At 38.9% G+C, this 12,192-nt stretch overlaps 1 protein-coding gene across 1 annotated transcript; it reads right to left on the bottom strand.

Annotated features, from left to right (window-relative positions):
• Positions 1–359: 359 nt before the first annotated feature.
• LOC149209970 (pinosylvin synthase) lies at positions 360–2,354 on the bottom strand. Its single transcript, XM_089396566.1, has 2 exons — positions 2,071–2,354; positions 360–1,554 (listed from the first exon to the last, which is right to left on the bottom strand). The coding sequence occupies exons 1-2, from the start codon at positions 2,252–2,254 to the stop codon at positions 557–559; spliced, it is 1,182 nt and encodes a 393-aa protein (XP_089252692.1). The 5' UTR covers positions 2,255–2,354; the 3' UTR covers positions 360–556.
• Between the last annotated feature and the right edge of the window lie 9,838 nt (positions 2,355–12,192).

Consider the following 12,192-nt stretch of genomic DNA (forward strand, 5'->3'; position numbering starts at 1 on the left):
GAATATTCATACTTCAAGAGACTGTAACTGTAAATCAGATTCTCCGGCATCAAGTGGGTCCCAATCGAGCTAAGAGATATGTTACGTATCGAACCGAGCGAACACAGTGGACGTATATCCCTCATCTAATTAAGCTGTCGATTATTTAGTGAAATTATTGGAACTTCAAATCTTATTTAACTCAAAAATTTCGCCTAAAAATTGGAACTTCAAATATTATTTAACTCAAAATATGTGAAAGTACGTTTCAGAATATTTTCAAACATTCAGTCGTCTCTCTCTCAATTTGAAGGGCGGGCTCCAATGGGAGAGAATAAGAACCTATTTTCGGAGAGGAGAGGAGAGGAGTAGAAAGTACGTTTGAATATTTTACAACTATAAGCTTTCTTTTATTAAGAAAGAAAGAAAGATACAGTGAAACTCATGCACTTCTTGGAATTTGGAACTATTATTAGAAACACTCTATCTTGGTTACATTTATTCTCTTGGAGTAAAGAGTAAAAATGGATAGTTGCTCACATTTATTTATTCTAAACCTGAAAGTTTAGTTGTTGAATTATTGAATAGGAACGCTCTTGAGAACGACTGTTTCGATGGTGAGGCCCGGCCCAAATCCAAATAGAACTCCCATTTCCAATCCCTCTCCGGTGGTTGAACATCCGTTTTGTAGAGACGCCTTCCTCGTCTGATCCAATATGAAGTGGACGCACGCACTGGACATGTTTCCGTACTCGCTCATAACGTGCCTGGTGGGTATCAGTTTTGTGGGATCCAGATTGAGCTTGGCCTCCACCCGATCAAGGATGGCACGTCCTCCGGGATGAACAACCCAGAACAACTTGTTCCAGTCGGATATTTTGAACTGACTGAACGCCTCGACCATACAGTTTTCAATGTTGGCAGAGATTAGATCCGGAACCGCGCCTTTGAGTTGGAAGGTCAGCCCGACCTCTCTCACCTTCCCACCGATGGCTCCCTCGCTGTTGGGAACAACTGTCTGGGCTGTCCAAACGATTTCGAAACAGGCCTTCTCCACTTGAGGGATGGGATCAGCTCCCACGATGAGGGCAGAAGCACCGTCGCCAAACAGAGCTTGCCCCACCAGGCTGTCCAGGTGAGTCTCGGAGGGTCCACGAAAGGTAACGGCGGTGGTTTCACTACAGATGACCAGCACCCGAGCTCCTCGATTGTTTTCGGCAAGGTCTTTCGCCATTCGAAGAACGGTGCCTCCGGCGAAGCAGCCATGTTGGAACACGCCCACTCTCTTCACACTCGGGTGCAGCCCCAGCAACTTGGCTACCTCAAAGTCTGCTCCGGGTAGATCCGGAGTCGTTGTGCTGCAAAATATGAGATGAGTGATCCCAGACTTGGACTGCCCCCACTCCTGAATGGCCTTTTCAGCAGCCTCTTTTGCCAGCCGGGGCACCTCCATAGCCAACATTGCCTGTCGTGCGTCCAACGATGGCACCTCCACGAACGCGCACACATCGGGATTCTTCTTGAGAATCTCCTCCGTGAGGTACATGTATCTCTGTTTTATTGCTGACCTTTCACCTGCATGGAGCCATATGTATGATGATTAGAAAAACTAACCTCAATTTTTTTTTTTTTTGTATATTCATGATTCATCACATGATTTAAATTATAATCAATCAACCTAATATCTGAAAAATATTACAGCCACTAAATATTACAATAATATCCGAAAAAGTTACCGCCACTAAATTTGAAAAGTAAGCAGTGCAGATTTCGGAATCTCTCACTTGTTTGACTAGCTGGGTGGCTAATGTAATAATAAAAGAAAGTTTGTGCTACGCTAAGTATTGCAGATTTCAGAATAATATTTCTTCGCATGTGACGCTACGCTAATATTGATTAAGTATTGCAGATTTCAGAATAATATTTCTTCGCATGAAAACAGGACAGGTTGGTTTTTGTAATAAGAATAAAATTTCTTCGCATGAAAACAGGACAGGTTGGTTTTTGTAACAAGAATAATATTTCTTCGATCACATGATTGATTCATGAATCGCGCCAGAACAGAATGAAGAAACTGAAACTGAAACTTACATATTCGCTTGAACTTGTCCTTGAGCTCTGTGTTATGCTCGTTACCGGTGATTCGAAAGTAGAAATCTGGATATGTGCTCTGATCCACAGCATTGGGTGGATTGGCAGTGCCGATAGCAAGGATCGAAGCGAAGCCATCTGCCCTCTGCAACTTCCTGAAACCTTCAAAATCAACGCCCCCCATCTCTGCTATGCTATGAGGAGGTTAAGCCTAGTACCAAACCCTGGAAAACAAATCTCAATATTTACTTTACTCTACTTTACTTTGTTGTTCTCGTCGAATAGCTATAAGAATCTCTAAATCTATAGCTATTTTATACACTTTGATATGACATAAATATGATTATATAATAATGCATCAATGGATGAATTAGTGCACGAGTCCAATACCATGGGTTCGATTTATTATTAATATCATACTGATGACTTATGCTTGCTTTGTTTGAATATCTCGAGTCAACACCAACCAAACCATACAGCGATGTCATGGTATTGTGAATGAATGAATGGGTTTTGAATATTCATACGTACATACTCCAGGAGAGGAGAGGAGACGAGACTGTAAATCATCAGAAACGTGATTGTACACGTTTTGAATATTCACATTATCCATCAACTCGGTCGAAATCGACTGTGAAGCCGCCCGCCCGCCAATGAGGAAAAGGAAGAAAATATAATATAGTGAGTGACGTGACATATCACATGAATCTAACCTCACCAACCTTCCTTCCTTCTGGTGCACTGCGAGGTAATTACAAATCCACCCAGTATCACATTAATCTAACCTCACCAACCAACCTTCCCTTCTGGTGCACTGCGAGGTAATTACAAATCCACCCAATATGTTTAGTCTTAGTCTTAGTCTTGGTCTTTGAAACAGATTATTTCCCAACCCAAACCATCTTAGTCTTTCAGACAAATTATTCATACTGTGGTTTTCAATGCGGGTTTGCCAAATTATTCATACTTGGGTTTTCAATGCGGGTTTGCCAAATTATTCACACTTGGGTTTTCAATGCGGGTTTGCCAAATTATTCACACTTGGGTTTTCAATGCGGGTTTGCCAAATTATTCACACTTGGGTTTTCAATGCGGGTTTGCCAAATTATTCACACTTGGGTTTGCCACATTATTCATACTTGGGTTTTCAATGCGGCTTTGCTAGCCATGTGGCTGCTGAGGCGGTTTTCCACTGTGACGTCCTCCCTCCTCTCTCTTGTCAAATTTCCAAGATCGCTTAAGATCTCCTCATCTAACCTATCGACCTGCAAAATGTGTAAATATATTCCAACTTTGAATTCTATTTACTAAAAACAAAAAAAATCACCTAAAATTAAAATTTGGAACTATAGCTTCTTATAAATTATTTCACAATAGAATGGTTGTAAATCAAAATGGTCCATTTCAAAAGCATATAAATTACTTTAATTTTTTGAAATCAAAATAATTTTGGCAACAGCTAAATCCTACCCCTTTATGGAGCACTAATAAGTTATTCTAAGTAGCATTGTTAAGTTATCTATGGATAGGTTTTATTTTTAAATAGATACACTAAATAAATAGAGGTATATTAAATATTATATTTTAAATTTAATTATTTTTTTAGAATAAATTAAATAAAATCAATAATACATTTACATTTATAAAATTAATGATATATGACAATAAAATTATATAAGTAAATCTACTTATTTCTTTTAACATTCTATTAATGGTTTTCAAGCATGGGAGGGAGAACATGAAACAAGTGAAAAAACCTTTACGATATTCATTATATCCCTATGAAGTTCCTTTCTCTATTTAGTTTGTTTATCCATGACGTTCCTTTTGGGCATTGGTTTGTTGAGTATTGGAATGATTGTCGCTACTTTTAGAAATTATTGATGTTAAAATAGTTTAAATGATGTTTATATGTGAAAAATTACAATGAGATTCAATTATTGATTAATTGAGTGACATTTTTAAAAAACAAGTATGTCAAACTACTCATTGAAAGTGGAGATATGCACCATGAAATATATTTATTTTGAATAATAAACTAATCTTAAATTTTATAAAAAAATTATAATATTATTGAACAATATTTATATTTTAATTTATCCATAAGTAAAAATGAATATGCTTACTATAAAACATATTTATTAATATTATAAAATATTATGACTATAAAGCATATTTATTAATATTATAAAATATTATGATTATAAATATGTTTTATATAGTCAAAATATTAATAAAAATGGATATTTTTATTATATATTTTTTCAAGGTTTATGAAAATATTCCAAATATCATGTTTTATAATTTTTTATATTTCAAAATCATTTTCTATTCATACATTTTATTTTCAAATATATAAAATATTTAAAAGTACTTTAAATATTATATGTTATGGTATTTATATTTTGTAACCATTTATTTTTTATACGTATTTTCAAAATGGACCAAATTATATATTTAACTATAATATTAGAATTGAAGAATTTAATAAAAAATTATTAATTTACACAAATGTTATATTGTAAGTAGATCTATTAATTTGAAATTATAATTATATATATTAAAAATAAGAAAAACACATTTTCTTAACCATTAAATGTATTTAAATTATAATATATAACTTATTTGTTAAATAAATAAGATATTATTAATATTATATAATTTTTAAAATTAATGTAAATGTCTAAAATTTAAAATCTATGAAACGTTTTAGAAAAGTAAGGGTGGATGGGTTTTGAATATTCATACTTTACGAGAGTTTCTCCATCGAGTTAACATGTTCTCACATCCACCATAAATAAATAAAATTATATGCAACAAAACAATTACACGGTAACACATGAGTGATATTTTATAGTTTATTTTATGCCGCCAAAGGCTTTTAATAGTTTAGAGTCTATTAGAACCTACCGTCACTTCCATTCATACTCTCACATGTAACATGTTCTCACATACACCATAAATAAATAAAATTATATGCAACAATTACATGGTAACACATGAGTGACATTTTATAGTTTATTTTATGTAGCCAAAGGCTTTTAATAGTTTAGAGTCTATTAGAACCTACCGTCACTTCCATTCATACTGTTAAGATATAATTGGGTTGTATGAAAACATTGTTAATATTTAGTGGTAGAAACGTATCACGCTGAATATTCGGATTATCCATGAAGTGACGCAACTGGAATTCTATTAACTAAAAACAAAAAAAATCACCTAAAATTTGAAGCTATAGCAAAACCAAGATTGTACTTATAAATTATTTTACAATAGAATTGTTGTAAATCAAAATGGTCGATTTCAAAAAGCATGTAAATTACTTTATTTTTTGAAATGAAAACAATTTTGGCAACAACTAAATCCTACCCCTTTATGGAGCACTAATATGTTATTCTAAGTGGCATTGTTAAGTTATCTATTGATGGGTTTTATTTTTAAATAGATACACTAAATAAAGGTATTTTTTTTGTAAGCTAAGGTGGAGCCATTTCTATTATAATGGGTTAAAACCAGTGCATACATACGATGGCCTCAACCTGCCCCGTAGGGAAACCGGGTCTGTTGGCCATCTAAAGTTCTTAATAGCCATCCAAAAGCAAAATTTAACTAGTCTTCTTGTCCATGCTATATAAACTATTCATTCAAAAAAACTACCACTGTTTACTCGCTGCATTATGAAAATTAAACAAAGGGTGGCATGCTTTTCTACTTCCTAACTAAAGAAGAAATAGACATATCTTGACAAAGTCATTCTTCCATTGCGCTCGGCTGATGTTCCTCCTCTTTAACCTCCTGAGTGAGCTTCTTGAGCTGCTATTGGATCTCTTCGAGCTTGCCATCTTGCATCATGATGGTTATCTGCAGTTTGTTTATCTCCTTCTTTAGACTGGGAATGCCTTGGGCTAGTTCAGCCATCTCCATGGCTACCTGCTCCATAGCCTTAGCTAGCAGTCGCTTCATGACCTAATACACATGTAAGGCCTGTTTATATAGAGATATGCGACCTCTGGTATTTCCAGGGTCTGGTAACAGGTACTCCCAATCCTCCATCTCAGAGTCAGACTGCTCCTGGGTTGCTTCCTCTTCCAGGTGCTGAATTATTCTCCTAATGTCTGCATGCGTGTCTTTGCAATATGCCCTCTCTGCATACTGCACTTGGCGATTTATCGCTTTCCTTCCGCGTTTGGGTCCTACTGTCTTGGTTCATCCCTGATCCTGTCGACCTGCTTGCCACCATCCACTTCTCCCCTTGCAGCCCCTTCCTCATCCTACCCTGCCTGCATTGTATTCCTTTGCCCCGCTTCCCTGTCCTACTTCTCTGGCTGGTGCTCCCATGTCGGCTTCCTCTTCTTGGTCTATGTCCTTCCTTTCTCCTATATCCTCCGTTGCCTGTCATGTATTCTCCTGAATTCTCCCTTTACCTCTATCACTTCTCCTTACCTGTTGTTGCCTATCCCGTTCCAGGTCAAATGTCTCCTCTGTGTTTGCGCGGGTCTGTTCCTCTTCTTTCCATTGTTCTAACTTAGAACCTTCTGCTCACGCAGGTCTTCCTCCCCTGTTTCCCTGCATTGCAGTCCTCATACCGTCCTCAATTTTCCTGCTCTGAGTTTTCCCCAGCTCCGGAGGTCGATCCTGAGTAATTACACCTGCTCCGTCTACCACCTTTCCTTTCCTTCCTCCGTTCACCTCGAGAGCGCTCCTTGCATGCTTACCCTTATGCCTCCACCCATATCTATTCCCGCTCACCTGCCACCCTCCTCTGATCTGCTGTACCACCTTTCTCTGCCGCCTGCATTCACCATAATAGCCCACTCCTCCTCTGCCTTCCCTTGTGCATCCTGGTCCTTGTCCCATCACCGTTCTGTCGTCACCTCCCCCACCTCCGTGTTTGAGTTTATTCCTCTGTCTGCAGTTTAACATGATGCCCAGTCCACCTACCTTGTCATCCACCTGTCGTGATCTCTTGCTGTAAGGTGGCTCATAATTGCCACCCCACGTCCCTGTACTGCCTTCCCGTCTCATCATATTAACCACCCCGATCGGGGATTCTTCTCCCTTCTCCTTATTGCCTTGCATGTTCATTATCCTGAGTGATTATTGAGCTGAGCATTTCCATTCCCGGTTTGTTCATTACTGTTGGCTACATGTTATCCATTTTTCCTTCCTTGCATCCCCAGTTTGCCAGAAAGTCTGCAAATTTGTTTCCTTCTCTCTTTACATGACTGATGATTTTATAATCTATTCGCTTCAGGATGATAGCCATGTCTTGGAGTAACCCTGCCGTCCTCTAGCTCGCGACCACCTGCTCCCAGTCTTTCCCATTGTCGAGTTTCCTAAGCTTTCCAGTTACAATATGCGAATCTCCCTCAATCTCCAGGTTCCTATATCCATTTCTTATTGCTATTTTAATACCTTGGTATATGGCCATCATTTCTGCTTCATTGTTGGTCATCATGCCTCCTTTGTCTGCGTACACCCATCTGGTGCGACCTATACTATCCCTGAAGATGCCCCCAAAGCCTGCGGGGCCTGGGTTTCCTTTTGAGGCCCCATCGAAGTTCAATTTAATGAAAATTTCCCCTGGATATGTGAACTGTTCCTGGCTTTGTATCTGCATTATTTGATGCCTTTCCTTCCGGGGGTAAATCATATTGTATTCTATATTAAGTCTGGCTAAGATTCTTTTCTCCTCCGGATTTGTGTTCCATTCCTCCTCCTCCCATTCTTCGGCTAGAATGGTTTCTCTTATTGCTCCTTGAATTTTTCCCAAAGTCCTTCCCGGTGGACTATTTTTATCTCGAAATATCCTCTGGTTTCGTTCTTTCCACATAAACCATATGACAAATCCTATTGTTAAGCTCCATATTCTCTTTACTATGGAACTTGAAAAGTAGCATTTTCCCCATTGGCATATGGTCTTCTTTATGTTATTTGGGTCTCTATTAGATTTTCCAAAGAGGTTCCTTACCTCCTCCCATTGGAACTGGGCATAAGGACAGGCGTTCAGAAGGTGCTCTTGGGTCTCTGTATCCTATTTACAAAGGCTGCATCTGGGGGGGCCATGAAATCCTCTTTCTTGTAGCTTGTCCCACGTTCGGATTCTCTCTTTCCCTACTAACTAGACAAAAATAGTTATCTTCGGCCACCACTTATTCCCCCAAATTTGTTTCCAATCTATTTCTTCCTCTTCTCCTTCTTGCCGAGTAATTAGATAATAAGATTCCCTGACAGTAAAGGTCCCTTTTGTAGATTTTCCCCATCTGAGTATGTCTGGTCCCGTGCTGTTCCTGATTCTTCTTACATCCATCTCTTTTATTAAGGTCTCTTTCTGAATCTCATCAATGTTTTCATCCCATTCGTCAGGTTTTTTCCAGATCCGCCAAGTTTCATCTGCCTCATCTTCTTTCTAGTAATCTTTAACCAACTTTAAACCCCATCCTTGTTGCCTTCTGGTAAGTATTCTGAAGATTTTGAATATCGGTCATTCTGTCCCTTTGCTGCCATGCCTCCTCCCAGAATCGAGCTGTCCTTCCATCCCTGATTTCCCAAAAAGCAAATTTGTTTATGAGCTCCATGTTTTGGCTTGCTAGGTCCCAGATTGAGGATCCTTTAGGCACTCCTTCCACTCTGAGGATGCCTTCTGTTGTTGAGGGCATGCTATATTTTTGAGTCCATATTTGTTTCCATATATCTTGTCCTCCTCTCATCCACCTCCACCATAGTTTTGCTCCCAAGACTTGGTTTAGAGTTCCTGGATCCCTGAGGTCCAATCCTCCTATTTCTTTTTATTTCGAAATGCCTTTCCACGACACCAGGGCCCATTTCCTTTCCCGCTTGGGTCCTCCCCACAGGAATTTTCCAAAAATTTCTTTCATTTTGGTGCAAGCCCCTTTGGGGGCTGCCATCACCGATAGAGGGTAAATCAGTATGGCCTGTAGAATTGATTTCAAGAGTACCAATCGTCCTGCTATATTTAACGCTCTAAAGCACCAGTTTCCCAATATTTTCTTAAGTTTGTCTATAATTTGAAACCAGTTTGATACTCTTGAGGGATTTAGAGATAGAAGGTTCCCCAAATATTTTGTAGGAAACTCTCCTGTTCTGAATCCCAAAGTTTTGGTCAAGTGCGTTTTGATCAGTTCTGGGGTGCTGAAGATGAACGTGAATGATTTTTCTTTATTGATTTCCATCCCTGAAGCTTCCATGAATAGATCCAGGATCCTTTTTATTCGTTTTACTTCCTTTAATGATACCTCACAAAATAACATGATATCATCCATGAACTGCTGGTGGGTGATAGGCATGTTTTTTCCCCATAACTGAAGACCCTTTATCTTTCTTTCCCTTGTCTCTTTTTTAATGTATCTTCCAAGACCCTCTGCCGCTATAATAAACAAAAAAGGGGACAAGGGATCCCCCTATCTTAAACCTCTGGTGGCATTAAAAGTCGAGGTGGGAGTGCCATTCAAAAGGATAGAAAAATTTGGCGTTGATATCATGCTATGAATCCATTCAATCCATCTATTGCTGAAACCGAAAGCCCTGAGTGATGTTTTGAGGAAGTTCCAATTGAGGCGATCATAAGCTTTTGATAGATCTAGCTTTATCATCATTCCTTTCTCTTTTTTTTGTTTTAGGGAATGAATCACCTCCTGAGCTACCACCAGCCCATCAAGGATTTGTCTTCCTTCAACGAAACCAGTTTGTTCCAGAGATATAATGTTCGCCAGGATAGGTTTTAATATTTTAGCTACCAGAGTTGCAATAATTTTATAAATAACATTACAAAGGGTTATTGGCTGAAACCCTTGGGCATTCTCAGATTTATCCTATTTAGGGATAAGAGTAAAAAGGGTAGAGTTAAGACTTGGCCATACCTTTTGTTGTCTTCTCGACTCCTTTGCAACTTCCAAGATGTCTTGTCCCAAGAAATGCTAGCTTGCTTGGAAAAATTCTGTCGTGAAACCATCTGGTCCTGGTGCCTTATTTTTCTTCATTCTATTTCCTCTATTTCTTCTAGTGTTGCAGCTCTCATCAGTGCTCTGTTTTGTTCTTTGGTTACCATCCTGGGGATTTCGTTGCAGATTCTTCCTATGGCCCCTTCTCTGTTGACCCTTGGTTCTATCAGCACTTCCTTGTGGTAGTCTACTAACACTTGTTTAATTTCTTCATGTTCTGTTACTCTTTTCCCTTCCTTGTTTAGAATGGAAAAGATTTTGTTCCTTTGCCTGTGTTGAACCATTGCTTGGTGAAAAAACTTGGTGTTCCTTTCTCCTTCCCTCAGCAAATTTATCCTGGACTTCTGTCTCCATAGGATTTCTTCCTGTTTTCTCCTTCCTTCTACTTGACTGATCAATATTCCTTCCTCTCTGCTCTTTTCTTCATTTCGTCCTTCTGTTGTGATATTCTGTTGTAATTCTTCCATTTTTTGTTCTAATCTCCGCTTCTCCTTACCGATATTCCCAAATTCTTCCTTGTTCCACCTTTTGATTTTCCCCTTGAGTTCCTTGAGCTTTAGCTGGAAAGTGTGCATCTTGTTTCTTCCTATTTGTTGACTTTTGGTCCACCAATCCTCTACCTTCGTTATGAACTGATTATGCCTGAGCCAGAAGGCCTCGAACCTAAACGGGCTTTTATTGGGTTATTTTCTGATATCTATTTCCAGTCTTATAGGCCAATGGTCCGAACCCATGCCTGGTAGAATTTTAGCCTCTACAAAAACATCCATGTTTAGGAATGCTCAAAAACTAAGAATCTATCAAGCCTTGATGCTATCTGATTCCTGCCTCCCCTACAATTGTTCCATGTATAAACTCCGTTTGTTGTCGGGATATCTACCAATCCTTGCTCTGTTATCATTTCACTGAATGCCTCCATGTCTTGATCTGGTCTGCTTTTACCACCTTTCTTTTCTCCTAGGGATTTGATCATATTAAAGTCTCCTCCTACCATCCATGGGGTTGCAGGGAAAAGTCTGCGGATAATTTGCATGTCCTTCAGGAAATTTTTGCGTTCCCTTGGAATATGCGGGCCATAGACTCCCGTGATGAGCACCCACTTTGAGGACCCTATCAATCTGAATGAGCCTCAGAGGATTCTAGGAAGACTGACCCAATCTTTGGCTTGCACCTCCTCTAGATTCATAGGATTGCCAATCCTCCAGCTGTGTCGGTCGCATCTTGGGCCATAACTTCATATTGAATTTTGTTTTTTTTCACTATCTCTTCTAATTTTTGGTTGTTAATCTTTGTCTCTTGTATTATCATTATGTTGGGTTTGTCTTTCTTCACTCTTTCCCTCAAATATCTTTGTTTCCCAATACTGTTGAGGCCTCTGATGTTCCAACTTGTTACTATCATTTAAAACTTTTTTGGTTGTTGTTGAAATACCTTTGATAGAGGTATGACTCTTCCACAATTCACCAAGGTCTCCCCTACCACCTGTATAGTTTCACTCATTGGTTGCCTTCCTCTTTTTCAATTTCCTTTGCCAGAACTACCCATTCCTATACCTTGTGTTTCTTGTGTTCCTGTTTGCTCCATAGGACTCGTCATAAGGGCTTCCTTCTTCTCCTTGCATTTCTGAAACATTTCCTTGTATAAATGTTTTTGCTCTTCCAGTATAAACCTCTCATCCTAGTTCCTCCAATCCTGCAGTAGCCGTCTCATGACTCGCTCCTCTTTGGTGGGCTCCAGTATTGTAGCAATAATGCTACAACTCCTGGAGCTTCCTATCTCTAATTTTATCAACCCGGTAGTTCGTACAAACTTGGAAGCGACGGTGCTGTATGCACAAGTACTAGCTCTTGTCGCAGCTGTCACTTGGTCAGCTGGCACAAGTCCGCTAGGGCTCAAGCCAACTTCTATATGCTCACAGAAGAAGCTTTATGAGTGATGGACGAAAGCTAACTCAAAGGAGGCTAATCTACTTGCAGAAAGAAACTGAAAGCCAACAAAGCATGAAAACCCTAGTAAACCCTAATTTGACTAGCTAGGCCCTTACAATGCAAAACTGTGAATGAAACTTCTACTAATGATGCCATTACTTGAAGTGAGCTGAAATACATGCATCTAAGCTACTTGCATCTGAAAAGACATGTTTTTGTATTTTTTCATTAAG

This window comes from Pinus tabuliformis, chromosome 1_2 (assembly GCF_031772625.1).
Source record: "Pinus tabuliformis cultivar Carrire ecotype Pingquan chromosome 1_2, CPIR1, whole genome shotgun sequence".
Classification (NCBI taxonomy): Eukaryota; Viridiplantae; Streptophyta; class Pinopsida; order Pinales; family Pinaceae; genus Pinus; species Pinus tabuliformis.

Bases quoted from the DNA above. Each gene is read 5' to 3' on its own strand.
- LOC149209970 (XM_089396566.1), bottom strand. From the start codon at position 2,254: ATGGGGGGCGTTGATTTTGAAGGTTTCAGGAAGTTGCAGAGGGCAGAT. The intron at 1,555-2,070 runs GTAAGTTTCAGT...GGCTCCATGCAG, and splicing joins GGACAAGTTCAAGCGAATAT to GTGAAAGGTCAGCAATAAAA.